Source organism: Platalea leucorodia, assembly GCF_965183815.1.
Source record: "Platalea leucorodia genome assembly, chromosome: 14".
NCBI lineage: Eukaryota > Metazoa > Chordata > Aves > Pelecaniformes > Threskiornithidae > Platalea > Platalea leucorodia.
This window is the reverse complement of record NC_138836.1, coordinates 7,973,274-7,991,478: the sequence shown is the minus strand read 5'-3', so window position 1 is coordinate 7,991,478 and position 18,205 is coordinate 7,973,274. Positions and strand designations below refer to the sequence as shown.

General features: G+C 35.5%; 1 protein-coding gene across 3 annotated transcripts in view; it reads left to right on the top strand.

Annotated features, from left to right (window-relative positions):
• CEP112 (centrosomal protein 112) overlaps nucleotides 1-18,205 on the top strand; it is a 174,874-nt gene that overhangs the window by 30,676 nt on the left and 125,993 nt on the right. For all 3 annotated transcript variants that reach the window (XM_082326516.1, XM_082326517.1, XM_082326518.1), the window contains 8 exons: nucleotides 4,793-4,879; nucleotides 6,775-6,874; nucleotides 8,090-8,208; nucleotides 10,255-10,398; nucleotides 13,154-13,308; nucleotides 13,643-13,772; nucleotides 14,770-14,862; nucleotides 15,471-15,530. In XM_082326516.1, the coding sequence (XP_082182642.1) occupies nucleotides 4,793-4,879; nucleotides 6,775-6,874; nucleotides 8,090-8,208; nucleotides 10,255-10,398; nucleotides 13,154-13,308; nucleotides 13,643-13,772; nucleotides 14,770-14,862; nucleotides 15,471-15,530 (888 nt within the window). The remainder of the gene's footprint in view (nucleotides 1-4,792; nucleotides 4,880-6,774; nucleotides 6,875-8,089; nucleotides 8,209-10,254; nucleotides 10,399-13,153; nucleotides 13,309-13,642; nucleotides 13,773-14,769; nucleotides 14,863-15,470; nucleotides 15,531-18,205) is intronic.

The following is an 18,205-nucleotide window of genomic DNA, read 5'->3' as shown; positions in this document are numbered from 1 at the left end:
CACTGTATAAATTATCAATATTTATTTTTTTAACCCTGGATGTAAAAATTGAGTAAACACAATTCAGTAGAAAGTTCTGGTTGTTTGTTGTTGTTTTGGTTTTTTTTGGTTTTTTTTGAAAGAAATCTTTTTCTTCTATGACAATATCAAAGCTTTGTATTGTGCACTGATTTCTTTTAGCAGCTGCATGACACCAAGACAAATAAGTTTTGTCGCATATTGTAAGATATACAGGTCATTGCTCTGCATTGTTAGTTCTTACTTTGAAGTTCTCATTTATTGTTTACATCCTTCTCCCCCTTCCTCGTTTCCTCCCTCCCCCATATATTCATAGACTTGGGAAAAAATCTGGCAAGTAAACAATTACTGTTTTGTCAAATATCCAAAAAAAAAAAAAAAAAATCTCTGATGGATGTTAAAACTTCAAGATGCCACCTCTGGCCTAAGGGTGATCCCTGTAATGAAGACAAGTGAACAGTGAGCAGTAGTTCAAAGCTATCTCTGATCTACAGCCTCAGATTAATATTGTTAGGCTATTTATTGATTTACTTTAAATCGGGTATTTAAATATTCCTGCAAATTTTTGTAAACAGTGACAAGATGAATGTTTGTCTTCTGTCATGAGGAAAAACTGGGATATCACCTTTATTTTGACAAAGATTGGCGATAGTTGCAGATTAGACTATTGGTTTGAGTTTGACGGTTATTGTTTAAATTTTCATAGCACCTAACCTGGGCTATGAAAATATAGGACAGTGATACGATAAAAACCCATTCTCAGGTAACTGTTTTCTGGGTTTGGTGGTGTTTTGTTTTTTTAAATTAGGAAGAAAGTGTGACTAGGCACATAAAAGCAGTTCTGTTGATACCACCCTCCATGGCTTTAAATAACAGGGACAGCACAGATGTTTGACATCAGTAATGTTTACATGGCCTTAGGGTTTAATTGCCTCATACTCTTTGTAAGGAGAATAAACAATGACAGAAATCCAAAGGAATGGTGTTCAGGCAACAGCAATGGATGCATTTCATACATAGTTGCAAACTTCTCAGCTATAGCTAAATGCCTACCCCCTCTTTTTTTTTTTTTTTTTTGTCTGAGTGGTAACATGCCAGAAAGTTGGTGTTCTCTGCTGCCTCTTACCTGGTAATAAAAGGTATTAAAACTGATGAGCGTGAGCGCAATTAATTGCTTCGAACAAGGTGAATGACTCTTCTGAGTTGTTTTTATCTGTTTTCTCTAAAACTTAGGCCTTTGATACTGTTGTAGGTTATTTTGCTTCTCAATATGTGTTTAATAAATAAAGTAAAGCTGAAGTGCAAAGGGCCCTTTACGGAAGGGTAGCACGCAACGTTACAAAGCGCTGTTCCACAGGAAATTGAGACTAACTTAGCAAATGAGGTTTGGCAGTTGGTAACTACAGCTATGCGCTTGACTCCGTTTGGTATGGTTTTAATTTGAAAGATACTTCTTTATTGAAATTAGTATTTAATAATGTGTTTAACCACTGAAATGGAAGGGGAGAAGTTTCACTCCCAGTTGTAGTGATGAGCCTATTTGCTTCAACCCCAGCCTTAATGAGATCACATTTAAAATGGGTTTATATGACTCAATTTTTTTATCTACACGTGCAGTGAGATTGGAAGTCTGCCTTACACAAAGGGTGGGTCAAAAAGCAGATTCCTAAATGAAACTAGTGCTCCAAGCTTTGCTGTAGGACACTGTTTTGTTGTCCTTACCCTTTCTGGCTGTTCCAGCAGTTTTCCACAGAAGAAGTTGTAAGTGTAGGATTTTTAAACCGATGTGTCTTTATTTTTGCAGCAAATGCTCAAATTAACACTTCCAGAAGTTGTGATGAAGATACATGTGTGTCTTGGAACTGTGGACCATTATAAAATGTAAATGTTGTTGGAGATTTTTTGGTTTATTTTATTTTTTACCAGTTGCTCATTATAAACACAGCTTTCCTCTTAAGACTAGCTGAAAACTCCATGTGCACATCAACTATTGAATTTCAAACACTTTAATATGGGGCTCCTCACATTTATTTATATAGTAGGCCCTGAAGGGACAAAATTATGTAAGTTGTGGACGAAGCAGACAGGGCAGGAAAATGCCTGCGGTGCTGAAACTTCAGAATTTCATTAAGTTTATAGAAGTTGAGGATCTTGAGTGCTTTTGAAGGTATCACCTTTTCAGCCCTCAACTGATGAGGATTTGGTCTTTGGGATTTTTCAAGTAAGAGTTTGTTTTGTTTTGTTTTGTTTTTTTAAGTATTCAAAGAAAAAGTAATCTATTTTCTTATTACAGTGCTTGCCTTCATTAAGAGCTGACTTCTGTATCTTGGACAGACACATTTTTCAAATTTGTTGTTTAGTTGCAACTAGGTCTCCTGAGACAAAGCTGCCAATCCTTGTTGGAAAGTAGTCCCTAAATCTGTGAAATTTTAAGGGACATCTGTTCTACTGGACGTAGTGCAATGAATTAATGAACTAAAATCGATGAGAACTAGTGCAAGTGCAAGAATGGTGTTAAGTGGAAGATTAATGACAAGGAGGGGAGCCAGCTTCAAGTACAGGGATTTCTGCTGTCAGCCTGTGGGAAAACAGCCCTGTGGCTGAGAACAATCGCCATCACTTGAAAATATATGTCCATATTTAATACAAGACAAATTTTAGAGTTTGATTTATTTTTATGTTCTTTCAGCCTACAGAATAATAAGACGTAGACCAGATCTCAGCTGATGCAAACCGCCAAGGATTAATTTACATCAGCCAAGACATTCTCACTTTATTAATGACTTTTAAATGTAATGTGTTTGTGTGGATTTAATAGCTATGGGAGTGCCATAGCTATACATCAGTAATTCATAAGCTTTTAATGTAATTCAAGTAGATTGGAGTCTCTTTCATGTTTAGTTTCCAGTATTTGTGTTTTTACAAGACCTTCATATTTATGTATGGAATGTTCACAAACTGTCTATCTGGAAGTGGATTACTGTGCTTTTTTTTTTTTTTTTTTTTTAAATCAACACTTATTTATCACCTGATACTAAGATTTCCTTCTATAATGTCACTTTGTTGGAGAGATATATGCATATATTTCTTTTCATATATACATATGCGTATATTTCATGAATAGAACATGCATTTTTATCGTGATGCTTATTTATGGATGATAAGAGGTGGCTGACAGCTGAGAATACTATCTGTTTTCTTTGGGTTAATTGTCAATCTAACCTTTTTTTTCCCCTGGTAATTTGCATAAGACTATGTACCTGTTTAGTCTTGGGAGATAGGTAGCCTCTTTCTATGCGGTGTCATAAGCAGGCGTGTTCTTTTGGTATCAGTGGATGTGGAGTCTGGAAATCGAAAGAATTTGCTGCTCTTGCTTCTTCTCTTTTCTGTTCTTGAGGAGTCTACTGTATTTACTGCACAGCATTTTGCATTTTTGAGTTGACTTGGATTTTTGTAGCTCATGTTTTCAAGCCACAAAACCCAGAAATATATAACACGAAGTAATCATACAAAAGAAATTAATAATTTGGAGTGTGTTTATTGTTTGTATATGTTAGATAAAGATTCATGCTTGAATGACTACTTTTGATAAGTCAAAGGAATAAAAATAAAGGCGGAATGAATAATGCTTGTTGGTTCCTTTAGAGTTTGTCAGTTTGAGAGTATTAGAGGTCAGGTTCTTAGCTGAGCTAAACAAAAATTTGAGAACTGAAAATAGCTGCATGGTGATGGGAGTCCAGTGTCCAGCTCCAGGGCAGGCGGACGTCAGCACCCTGGGCTCTTAGAACATCCAAAAGGCAAATACAAATTTTTCTGTTGGCAACAGACCACTTAAAGTTGTCTTCTGGTGAGACGCTGGTACTCACACTCCAATGATTTTGGTCTGCCCTTTCTAAAGTGAGGGGGGTTGTTGGGATCTGTCGCTCTGCGGAAGCTTTTCTGTCCACTTTGCTTTCTGAACGGTGGAAATGATTAAATGTAGAAGTGGAGTAGCCTGAATCTGAACTTGAGGTGTCACTTGTTTTCTTAGCAAATTCTGAGAAACACAAAATACCTACCATATTTGCAGAGTCCTGAAGATAGTCTTTAATGGCGTAGTGAAAATATGCAAGACGTTTAAAAATACTGTAAGGAGAAAAACTGAGACTATAAGTAAGAAGTGGCAATGTGTTATTGTGTCGGAGGGGCTCAAGTACACTACTTTGAACAAACAGAAGCAGAAGCAGGAAATGTATTTTAGCAATCAAATTCAGCAGTAATATCCTTAATCCCATTTTAAGTAACCTTTAAAAGGAAATGTGTTTATGCTGTGAAATCTATGAATAATAGAAAACAAACAAAAATAAGCATGCATCTGGGCTAAAGGACATTCTTTGTATAAATGTAACACCTGCCTAAAGAATAAAAGCAAGTTTACCATACTTGGTGTGTTAACAGAAATATTAAAAGTTTTGTTCTTAAGTGTTTATTTAAATAAAGGATGATAGCTTTTTCTGGGCAGTAGCAGTTGTTTTTATTGCCAACTAAAACATCTTACAAATTCATTTTCTAAATAAATATTTTAGGTTGAAATCTTTTGTCACAGTTTTATCAAATAAATATGAAAATACTGAGAAACTGAATATAGATTTTTTCATAGTAATTATTTGTTAGTGACTTGCCATTGCCTTCTCAAAGACATGAATGAATAATTTAAAAGTTATGCAAAGGTCATTAGTGTAATTTATTCTTTATTTTAATTAAGTTCTATATCTGTTCTATTTTGCTTTTAAAGCTGGACATGAAAATGAAAATAGCAGAAGGTAAATTTCATGAAGAAAAACTTAAATTACAGCAGAAGCATGACACTGATGTTCAAAAGGTAAGAAGTGTTTGTATTTTTTTTCCAAAGACATATATAAAACAAAATAATGAGAATACGATTATAATAATTTTCAGTTGTACTTTAACTTCTTCACATTTGCAATTAATGTTCCTTTAAAGTAAGATTGTAGGTAATAGTTTGCATAAGCTGATAGGAATGCAAAATATTCTATGATAACATAAACTTAGGAAGGGAAAAACAAGCAGATGAAAATACAAAGTCATTTGATTGTTTGTTTGAACAAGACAACCTATTTTACTAGCCCAACAGCTTCTATGGATTCATATGCTGATGAAATCAAGTCATGATTTTTCTTTCAGAGAGAAAGCACTCGTTGTAGAAAAATGTGAACAAAAATACTTAAAACAATTAAATTTTTACGGACAAAATGCTAAAAATAACAGTAGGAAATTCTGCAAGTATATCACATGCGTTCCTACTAATACAGCAGTAGTGCTTGTTCCCGTGTCTCTGTTTGGACGATGTATCTTAAAGCGTAAGCTGGTCAATAAACAGTTTGTTATTTACGTTATTGCATTGTTAAAGCTGTATGTGGCTTTTAATTCTTTACAGCAATAAAGTGACACCAGATATACTTCCTTTGGGATTTGTCTTTGTTGTGTTGCATAACACCGCTTTTGGGAAGATTACAAAAAGACTATCAAAGACCATACTGTTACTTTTAATACCATGTTTTAAACATGTGGGGTCAAGTTCTGCGAGGTCCTAAGTGCCTTCTGAAGCACTCTGATCCCAGGAACATAATGGGAGTTAAATGCTCAGCGTCAGGATCGTGGTGACTTATCCTACCGTAAGCTTTGCCTAACTGAGTACCTCTGTTTTGTTTCTTAAGACTGAGTCACAGACTTGGAGGAAGTTAGTTGACACAACCCTGTGACACATCAAAGCCTCCTGAAAGGATGTTAATATTTGGTCAGGTGCATATTTGGCTCATCTGTTCTCAAAGTCTGCAAGCATAACTAGCTAGCAAAGCTGAGAGTCTAAAGGAAGCAGCTTTGTGGGAATAAGAAATAGTTTAAATGCTTTCTCATCCCTTGAGTTGTCATCCTTTTCGAACTGATGTTAGAATTCTGTCTTTTGAAGTTGTTTAATAACGCTGGATATTTTAGAAAAGGTTAAATAGTGTCGTATTAATCTTTAAAGACACAAAACATTTAATGCAGATGGAGTAATATTGTTTTAAGATGAAAGCTTCTGTTTGATGAGAGATTTGGAGCACTGTTAGGAAATTTCTGTGACTTTAATGTTTATCTTAGACACGAAGTTTAAATTAAACTACTGTCTCAAAGCGTGCAAATATTCGAGCATTTTTTTTTCCAAACCCAGCGTGCACAGAAATGTAAATGTAGATGCACCTCATGTACGTGCTCTGTTGCAACCCATTGTTTCTTGGAATACCTGCAAAGAATTGCAACTGATGAAGTACAAGAGTGTAATGAAGTTCACCAATGATGTAACTATTTCTTAAACCTGTTGAGAATTTTAGATGTTTTTAAATATGTTAGCCAACATAAATATGAAAATGGAAACAAATCCTTTCTATTTGCAGTAGTAGTACCACGAAACTTCCAAACTCAACACAAGCAACATTGGTTTTGCCCAAGTTTCAAAGGAAACAAAAAGGCTCCCCTAAAACATGAAACTCCTTTTTAATCTGCTCTTCTGCCTACATTTATCTAAATCAGTCCTTTGTTTATGACTTGGCAGCCTTAGCTGTGAAAATTGCTTAGATTTAATCACTTAATCCTGGACGACCTAAGCACTTCTTGAAGGCAGCTCCTTTGACAGAGGTCGGTGTATATTATTTTGTGCACCGGTTGTAGTTTTGATTTTCTGGACTTTCATTAAAGTATTGTGAATTTTCCCTACAGATTTTGGATAGAAAGAATGATGAAATAGAAGTATTGAAGTCCCTCTACAAAACCAAACAAAACGAAGCTGAGGAGACGATTAGAAAACTGGAGAAAAAAGGTGATTTTTATATTCACGGTTGTCGTTTTCTGTGCGGTGGTATTGTACTGCATCCTTCTTGTGGCTATGGGCTTACGTGTTCCTTCTAGGTGCAGCTGTCCCTTTCCACTTCATCTGCAGGTCTTGACCTAATTTTTCCTTTAGATTTTGAGCTTTGTCCGGTTGACTTTGCTGTCCAGTTTCCAAACCAAGTTTTCCAAGAGGCAGCGTGATCTTATTATATTTAATATTTACAGGTTTTATGAAAGTCACCAAAAATGTTTCTTTGATGATACCAATATATTTTGACCACTTATTTCAAACTTTTTGGAATCTCTGGCTCAGGGTTAATTTATTTATGCATTCAGTACATTTTAATCAAACCACAAGGTATTATTTATTTAGGACTATCGTGGCAAGAGTTTTCAAACCTGAGTAGTAGTCTTGGATGTGTCATAAGTACAAAACGGCCTGAACGTGGCTTGTCAGCAGTTTTTGAATGTTAGTTTCTTTTAGAATTCCTTGGAGTCCCTTTACGCTATGGACTAAACCACAATGTAAAATAATAGACGAGTTTGGTGACCTATGTACAAAAAAGGAGAGAATTCCATGTATATTGTTTCCTGCTCCTTGGCAAAGTAAATGGTCCAGCAAGGGATCTGGTGCTTCTGTTGGTGGGCTGGTGGTTGCGCTCAGCTGTAACACGTTGTGTTTGAGTCACCTACGCTCTTGCCAGATAGTGAAAATCATCAGTCACTTTTGAAAAGTGAGTATGTGCCTACTTTGTTTTCCACAAAATTTGTGAGACTGTGAGTTCTTGATGCAATCACTTGCAATTTAAGTTGGGGAACTTAATTTCCTTGTATATCTTGGGCATTCAACCTTCAAAAGAACCTTTTCTCCTAAAGATGCACATAAAATCAGGTTAAAAATGCCTGTTTTCTTTAGGTTACAGAATTTTGTTGATGTATATTTACTGCTTCAGCAAGGAAAACTCACTAGGAAATATTTTGTAAATAAAGCAGAGAAGAGAGAACACCTTGTAATATTTTAGTGACACAGAATCTAAGTGCTAAATTTTAAAGCAGCACATGCATTAAGTATTTTTAAGAGCCACAAAACATCAGAAAGCCAGGTCAATTGGAAAACTGATGTAATCTGATTGCATCTGTTACCAACACTGAAAAATCCCAAAGGTATCTCTTGAATGGTTGTTTATTTTCCCATTTTTGACAGTTCAGACCCTTGTTCGTGAGTCACAAGTCGTCAGAGAAGCAAAAGAGAAGCAGATTGTGGAGTTAAAGAAGATGTGTGAGCAAAGCAATGATTCTTTGAACAATGAGTGGGAGAAAAGGGTAATGAATAATACTTGCTTTCTTTGAAAGACTCCTACAGTGTATATCTGGGATAATGCGTTTTGTCACTTAAGAAAAAGAAAAGGAATATGTTACTTTTAGTGATATTTTCTTATGCTGATTTTATTTTTTTTCTGGAGTAATCTCACAAGACTCTCTCTGCTGATGCTTGCCCACCCGCCCATGCCCAGCTGGTCACGCTGTTCCTGGGGCTCCTGGCAAGTCTCTGGATGTATTAGGGAAGTGTTTATTTCTGGTTGACCTGACATGGAATTTTAATCTCGGTAAACCTGCTGCTACCTGCTGCCACGGTGATTCCTTTGAACTATGATTTTTGCATTGGGTCATGAATTCTTCCATGTATTTTTATTTATTGTTAGACTCAAGCCAGCAGCAAAGCAGAGAGAAAAGCATGTTCATTGCAAGGCAGCTTCACCTTTGCCCAGATGATTGTCAGTATTTGTCTTGCTTACCCCTCTCAGGAGAGGGAGGGTCACAAAAAGGGCAAAACCACCTCCCTTCGTAGATGAAGTATGCTGTTTAATTTTTTTGCAGCCCTGCATCTGGAAGTGATGTTGGTTTTAATTTTTGTCTTGTAAGAGATAAATCATAAATCTTGTCCTTTGTGCTTGAGACCTTGAGGCTTCACTGTTAGGTGTTTTTCTTTGTTTTAGAGAAGCCTTATTTCCAGCCCGAGGTCATCCCGCTTTTTGCGGTTACCTAGCAAATGCTGTTTCTACAGCTGTAACTGTCCTCAGTAATGCCAGTGTGCAAACAAGAAGGCAAATTAAAATACTAATATTAATTTTATCTTAATGAAATTATAGAAGTGAAATCATGTATTTTATGGAACAATGTGGGTAGTGGGAAGTATGATGGAAATATAGTAAAAGTTAACAGTACAATATTTTTATAACTTTATATACTACTTCCTTCTGTGTATTTTTTCCTTTGAATAGATGCAAGTTATTTTAATATAGACGTTGCTGACAATAATGCAAATATTACTCTAATCGGTTGTACAGGAGGTAGAGATGTTCCCAGAATTTTTGGTTTTATTTATATCTTATGCACCTGGAGATTAAGTATTTATTTATTTATTTATTTCCCCATATTATTTTTAAAAGGATCTCAAATTCAGCAAATCTTCTGAACACCACGGTATATACATGATACTTATAATAATAATTTATTAGCATTCTTATCTTTTGGATGAAATAAAATTATGAAGTTACTGCACACTGTTGAAGTCTGTTAAATAACGGTCCAGATTCACAGACACCTCCATGATTTTGCTAGTCTATATGTTGGAGAGAAAAATCTATACTTCTGCAAATTAACCTGATTTTAGCAGTGTGTTTAGGACGATGCTTTTGTTTTGTATATTGCAGCTTTCTCCTTCATCCGTGAAACGGATTTGTTAGAAACTTGGGAAATACATGACAGCTGTTATAAAACCAATACACCATACAAGTTTTGTATGCTAATTTGATGTGACATTATTCTTTACTATTGTATAGAGCGAAAATTTAGATTTGAGGCTGCTTAACTAGAAAGGGAGGCCACTGGCATTTAGAATATAAATCAAGGGTTAGTAATGACACAAATAATCCTTTTATTAAACAAGGAGATAGTCAAGGCTCTCCAGCTTCTTACAAATTGAGAGGCAGATAAACTGGCAGAGTAAGTATCTGGAGAGACTATTAGTGTTTCTGTAATAGAAATTCATTAATTTTGTGCAACAGTCATTGGGGTTCAGTTTACATGTGGAAACAAATAGAATAGCAGAGAATGGCAAAAATATGCGTGTGTTTTAGTATTCTGTACGGATAAGTTACATCCCCTATACATTTTAAAATGACTTCTACTTCTAGATTGCTGCTTTATAGAGTCATAGTAGACCTGTTTAGTGAGACAATGATCTAGTTTTGTTATAAGGACAGAAATGTGGCCTGTACTCAGTTATTCTATTCATATGCTATAATAATACTTAAAAATGCTAGTTTTATATGCCATTTATTATTTGGTAATATGTTTGTGATGTAGCTTCACAATGCTGTGGCTGAGATGGAGAAGGAGAAGTTTAATATTCGGAAGAAGCACACAGAAGATATGCAGGAACTGCTTGAGGACACCAATGCTCGTCTTAGCAAAATGGAGGAGGATTATTTGGAACAGATAAAGTCAACTGTGAGTTTTTTGTCAATATGTCACGGCAGCAAATGTCTCTTGCAGTATTCAGATTTCATGCATTTGTGCAAAAGTGTACATGAATACTGTTGGGCCGAGAAATATTTTTGATGGTGCAATGCAGTTGTTCTGTCTTGGGAGAGAACAGTGTCCTGGGAGCCAGTCCGACCAAGGATTTTTCCCCTGGATAAAATTCATCAAAGTAGAGCCCTTCAGTGAATAGTATGCAGATATATATTTGCATTGAAGGACTGTTTCTAGCATTTCTCACTGTTTTTCATTCAAGTTAGCAGAACTTTGGTCTCTGTAGGTTTGTAGACTATAAAAAAGGATTTATATAGTACATGTGTTTTCATAGATATGTGTGACTTCTTACTTACTCACCTCCTCTTCAAATGATCAAATTCTTCTGTTAGATTAAAGATCAAATACAAAGGATTTTTAAAATAATTATTGTATTATTCTAATTTATTGCATTTCTTTCCTAGAATAATTAGAAACATGTAAGCAGGTGTAATCTGGATTTTGTGCCCGCTATATAAATGATGTAAAAAGCAAAAAATTAACAAGCATCCTCAAGGAAGCATCTTGTACTTTTTTATCAGGATGAGGTATGAAGAAAATTGAATGAGTGAAAAGACAATGTCAAACAAAATTTATTCCTTTATTAATGAATGTTGAATTTAAAAATTAGCATTCAGGTCATGTCATAGGTAACAGTAAATACAGAGAAAAATGGACACAGTCTGTCAGCAAGATTGAATTTAAGAACCATCAAAACTAGACAGATCTTGCTGAGCTGCTTCTGATTTAATAATTAAACAAGGTAGAGTTCAAGGCAGGGCTTAAGATGAAAGACTAGACTGTCATTGGAAATTAGTTTTCTTTTTTTCTCTCTCTCTTTCTTTCTCTCTCCTGATTTTTGTGGTTTTTGTTGGTAATTCAGAGTTTCCTTGTTAAGAGTTTCACATTGACAAGAATGCCGTTGCTATTGGCAAGTGAAATGGGCTGAACAATTTAACTTATACCGTAGAACTGATAAGTAGGGATTTGTGCATTGAACAAATATTAACTTCCATGAGGGTTGGGGGCCCAGGGAGGAATTATGATATTTGGCGATATGTTAAGTAGGAACCTTTCTTTTTTGTGTGTGTGTCTTGTTGTTATTTTTAAAAACAAATAAACAAGCCAAACCCCACACCCCCCCCCACACCCCCCCCCGTGCAGCTGGCTTTGTATTGATGGAAAAGCTTGCTGGGCTATGTTCATGAAATATCTTAAGCCACTTGACAAAGTTCAGGTGACCATTCTGGCTGTGTGAGGTTCTTGCATTACTCCAGGCTCGTTTAACCACGCTGTGACAGTTGGGGCACTGACTTGAGATGGCAGATGTTGGAGTTTTTCTTTAACAGAGGGTGAAAATACTTTTCCGCTTCCCTCATCTTCGGACCTTTGTTAATATAAAAATAACTATGATACGTACATCCTGGAAGGACAGCTGTGTCTTATTTTTTGACTCCAGCCTCCTGAGGAATTCTTCCCTCATTTCCGTGCATATTAACATAAATTTCGGGAAGAATGGGAAGTAGTAGAGAGGTCTCATGCTACCTGCCTGTTCTCATTCTGCTCATTTTTAAAATTGTTTATATTAGAAGTTGAAGTTGTTGGAAAAAGATATAACTTTTGGCAGATATTTGTAATTTCTTGACAAGAAATCACTGTAATTAAGCAAATGATACGAAAAGTGGATTAGGGAAAGGTATACCAGCAGAGACTGGAGAATGCGCTCTCAGTCCTGATACGGATTTGCTATATTCCTGTGCGCAACACTTTCCTTCTCCGTGTGCCTCCGTTTTCCAGTAATAAAATGGAGATGGTATACTTACCTTACAAGATGATTGGTGAATTATTTAGTTAATATTTGTTAATTGATATGAAACACAACTAGATAGCAGTTGCACTGTTAATGTAGCATTTGCATTAGAATCGTTCCTCTTACATCCTCCAAATCCTAGCAGATATTACTGTACCTTAGTGTTTACATGCTGGGATGTGGTTTTGCCAAAGTGTGCACATAAAAGACAGTTGCTTAAAATCTAAAATTCTTTAGCAACCTAAGTGCATTGCTCCTTGCTTTAGTTTAGAAATTTGATATACATATATATATATATTTATGTCAACATATGATGGTCATAAAAGTACTCGGAAGAATATTTCAGCATGAGAAAACTACAGATTTTACTGGATGCTATGTAGTTTAATATGTTTTCTAGCTGGCTTTCGTAGCTGGTCCTCACCATAATGATCAGTAAAATCTTTTTATATATATAGTTTTTTTCCTTAAAATACTATTTTCCACATGAGGTTGTACATATCGCTAGTGATAACACACTTGTTAATGGAAGGTCTAAAAATGCTTTACGTATATTATCCTCCATTACAATTTTTCATAGAAATATCTTTCTCCTCTCCCATTTTAAAATATTTGTAGTTTAGAAATCAATTGCATGTATTATTTTGCTTAGGGGAGAAGACACGTTACTTGGGCGGGGGGGGGGTGTATTAGACATCCATATTTTGAAGATTTATTTATTTTTTATATAGAATTTACTGTCATGATTGATGAAAGCTTTGCTATTGTAACTCTTGTGTCTCTGGACCACCATAGAACCTTGTTGCTCTAGGCTGCTGACTAACGCCAGAGGTATACCCTAATTCATTCTGGTGTTTTCTCAACAATGACCTATTCTTTTAGAACCAGACGGTCAAAAAACTGGAGGCTCGTGTCCAGCAGTTGACTGTTGAAGCTGAAAATAGTAATTTACAGCGTCAAAAATTATCTCAAGAAAAGGCTGATGCAGAACAACGTTACCAGGTGGTATGCTCTGAACTTCAGGAAATGAAAGCAAGGTAATTAAATAGCGGTTGCTGTTTTTTAATGTTGAAGAATATGGAATTTCCAAAAGCAAACATTTTTAATTTTATTTCAAGAACGCAGTGAATGGTAGTTGGCATTAGAAAATTGTTATGAAAATGTATTAATTGATGTAGAACTCATTTTGTAACTGACCCGAATGACCATCGTAAAAAGTATGTTATCTTTCCATTATTTATAAGCATTTCATTCTGTTACAATGAGCACGTGGTACAGGCGGACTTGCATACTCTGTAGAATTGATACTGAGCAGGTAAGATGCCAAAATATGAAAGCAATTTCCATATTCTGTTTGCTTACTACTTGTAGGCACAGCTCACTTCAGAAAGACAAGGACCATATTATACAGGAATATGAGGAGAACATTCAGCAACTACAAAGTAAATACGATGCTGATATAAATTTTATAAAGCAGCAACATGCTCTCTCTGCAGCTAAGGTATGCTTCCATGTATAATAGGCATTAAAATGATGTTTATTTTTTAAGTGGCCTCCTCAATATAAATGTAATGCTTATGAATAAATCCAAGGAACTGTTCAGCTCCCCAAGTTATTCATGTGTATAAGTTAAAAAAAAAAATAAAATTGTGATTTAATTTTTCATCCCCAAATTTGACTGAAAAAATCATCTGAAGTCGACTGATAATTCTGGGGTGTGTGTGTATGTGTACATACAGGTGGTATTTCCATAGCTGATTGAGATAAGGTACCGTTAATATGCTGATGTTGTTTGTGCTTCTGTGAAAATTCCGGCTACCAGAGGACCTCAGCACACTTAATGTTTTCATAAGGCCTCTTCAATGAGGGAAAATATATCTTCCAGAAATAAACTGTCTTGCAAGCCTCTTAATATGGAACATTATGTTAAATATTCATGTGTTTAAGAAATTATTTTTAAATTCTACAAGCGGACGTTCCACCCAAAATGTAATAATTCTGGTTTGTTTCTGTAAAAACATCTATCAGGTTGATATCTACCGATATGCATAGATAGATATATAGTATGTATTTAATATAATTTTCAAGTTAAATAATTGTAGAAAAGGCTCATGTTTTAAATACCATCCTGCCGATCCTTAGAGACATAGGACAAATGGGGTCTTTTGCATTTATTTACTGGAATTCTGGGAGCTTTGATGATACTGTACTCCATTTAATTTACAAGGTATTTTTCTTTCTTTCAATTGTTAGTGCCGACATTTGTTTTTTTATTATTAGGGTTTTTTTTGTGGTTTTGTTTACATTTCTAAGTTCACCAGGCGGACGGTAGTGACATATCTGGAGTTGTAAACTCATACAGGTTTTTTTCCCGAGTTGATAATTTTTTCCGATTTCCAGGCACCTTTGAGAGAGAAATTTAAAAAAGCAAAAGATGTATCTGTAGAGCTAATTTGGAATGCAACACAAAATTTCGTTTTTCTGTTAAATCCCTGCAGACATCTGATGTGATTGAAGAATTACAGCACAGTGTGTCTCTATTAAAACAACAGTTACAAGATTCAGAACATCAAAGACAGCAACAGCTGAGGGTGAGCCCTGAATTTCTTACTCAAGAGTGACCAGCCCTTTTTACTTTTTCCAGCGATTTAAATGTTTAGATAGCCATACTAAAATGCACTTATATATAACGTGCATCTTTATATGTATTTTATTCATAGAAACACATAAAGTGTCACCTTATGCTTAAAGGTTGATTTAAAAAGTATGACTAAAAGAGATCACTTTAAGGGTAAGAGCAGAATTTTCACAGGAACTTTTTGACTGTTTGCTGTAATTCACGTGTTAAAACAGTATAAACATGTATCAGTGGACTATAGAGAAGCATGTCACAGAATTACGGCTATCTTTTTCTTTTCCTGAAGTGCAAACATTTTTAAGTAAGTTTCAAAATTGTTTTTATTTTTGTTGCTATTTAACAGTTCGGTTCAATGTTCTGTCTTCCCATAGACATTTAAATTAATCCTCCTATCGCAGGACAGTGACTTCCACATCTGTATCAATCCTGTTTGAGTTTGTGGATTTTTAATTTTTATAGACTGTTCTATATAATAGCAAATGTGCGTGTGTTTAATGACTGCTTTGACATGAAAGAAAAATGTGATTTGTCTATTTAGAATACACATCTCTTCCTTTGCAGGATCACGAATACAAGCTTCAACAGGACAAACTTCACTTGGAGCGTGTATATGAAAAACAGGTAATGTTTTCAGGAAAATATGCCATCTTATGAACGTTTCCAGTTTTGTTGCATACAGAAGCTAAAGGTTTAAATTCTGAAATCCCCAAAGTAGTAAATTTTGGAATCCAAGCATTTCACATGGGTTGGAAAAATAATCATCTCTGATTCTAGATACACTTCATCGTAAAGCACTTTGCAAATACTGTCTACTCTTTTAGACTTTAAACATCAGTAGGTTTCAAATTAAACTTCAAGTTTAGTGATGTTGTGTTTGACTCATGCGGTGGTTAGTAAGAGGGTGTGTTAGATGCCTATTTAATTGAAAGGATGTGTTATTCAAACATGTCATTTCCAAACACGGGAAGTTTATAATATAAAATAATGAATTGTGACCATAGCTACTTGTCACTTGGTAATAGCATTTGCAACATAAATTGTAGTGAGTTTTAGGTTTGAGTTAGTGACTTCTGCTGACTTGACGTCAAATACTTTTTGGTTCCAAGATATGTTTTGGTCTAATCCTAGCCTACACTTGCCTTTTTAGAGAAGTCATGGTTTTTATGATGTTGGCCTCAAGAACAGCCTAGGATTGGAATAATATTGCAAGTCAAAATAAAAATCTATTAGCATAATTTGGATATCTTCTAGCTATTGAAGTACAGTGGACATTGGTTTATTGCAGTACCTCACTTCCTCTGCAGATAAGTACAGATTAAATGTGGCTGGTAATGTTTCCAGGTACCAAGTCCAAATGCCATCAAATAGCTCATTTCTACACTATTAAACTTTACGATTCTGGACAGTAAGGGGGATGCATCTGTATTACCTTTCTGCAGTGGTGCCTGTCCCGTGCGAATCTTGAATGAGGTTTGAGGATCTTTTGGGAGAATGCTACTTAGCATGGGCTAAGAGCATGTCAGCAATCACTCTGCACCAGTAAGCACAGATATTGAAGTTGTAACTCTGTACCAGTCAACAAGAAAGTAGACCCTTTATTTTTAATAGATAACTTTACAGCAGTTTGAGTATTCATAAATTTTGATGTAACTGTGTTTTTGAAATCAAATCTTTGAGAAAGGAGGAGAAAAAATACATATGAACAATCTATGAATATAAATCCATAAAATAGTATAGATTGGCCCATAAAATACTAAAACAAGCTTGCCTTCAAGTAAAGGAATCATGAAGTCTCTGGTGCAATCTGTTCACTTAAGAACCTACCCATTATCTAATAATCTTTATTAGTCTGCAGTGGCTATTGCCTGCTAGGATATTTAAACATCAAACAAATAATAGGTAGTAACCCTAAATGTCACTGTTTGATTCAATGTGCTTATCTGCTGAATCAGGAACCAGTTAGGCTAAATGGTTTTACAAGCAAAGGAAACACCTGCTTTTTATAAATAATCTACTGCTTGTTTTCCAAACATTCAGCTAAGCGTAAGAACAGTGACAGATTATTCCTGAGAGCCACTTTCAAGCCAGCTGTTAAATACATATAATTTTACCAGGTTTGGCAGTACCTTCTTTACTCTCCGACAGACAGCGCATCGGTTTGGAGGCTCTTTCAAACCAACTAAGTATTCAGACTTCCATGTAGTAAGCACCTACATGGAACTGCTTACAATAGAGAATCTCTAAATTTCTTTTTTCATTGGACTATACTCTTATGCTTCTGACTTATTAAAACACGTTTTTCTTTATTGTAGTGACTTAATAGCATGTAACATTGCAACTGATTGTAGGTGAATAAAGGATTTCCTGTGCTCCCCATCCGGTAAAGAAAAGCATGCTTAGTACGTCACATCGCCACATTGTTCCTTGAGCAATCCTAAAAGCAAAACAAGCTCTTGTACTTAATCTGCCTTTGGCAAAAAAATCTTATGAAAACCCATGGTTTGGACCGTGCCTGGGAGGCTGCCAAATTCTGAAGCTGCTTTCATCTCTTGATCCAGAAGTACCAGAGATACAGAGACATAAAAATGTCTGTTCCTGGTTAGTGAATTTAGGAAGCGGGAGTCAGATTTTGTTCAATGTTTTTTGCATCTATATTGCTTTGTAGAGAGAGAAGCAGTTTCTCAGATTGCTAGGATATGTTCCTTGTGAGGTCTTCAAAGTTGCCATTTTCATTCTGCATTGATTAAATACTAATAGGAATTAAAACAGTGTTTCAAATTTAAATGGTAACTAAAATATACTGGGAAAAATACAAACATTTAGAGGAGAATTAAAGGGCCTCAAAGTTTATTGTAACTGAGTATTTTTAGGATATTTATGTAAGAGGTCCGTTTGTCTCATTTTGTGTGCAGATGTCTTAAAATATGTGTGTATAGATATTGCCTGGTGTAATGGCAGCTGCATGGAGGAGAATTACTTGGAAATGCACAGTTTGCTTGGGGAAACGGAAAGGAAGAGGGATAAGCAGCATGGCCGAGTGAAGGATACAGAGAGGTGTGGGACCCTGTGACGTTAGAGAGTAGTGATCCTCTGCTGTGGGCTGAGGTCGTGTTTAGTGATGTGGAAGATTTTTATACTGCAAGATTATTCAAAGTGAACACATATGCTGATGTAGGTAAGAGATGATGGGGAAGAGATAGGAAGATGATGGGGGCAGCTGCTTTCTGTTGTGGGAGGATGCCGAGGCTTTCAGGCTGCACTAGGATTGATTTCTTGCCACATCCATTGGAGTGACA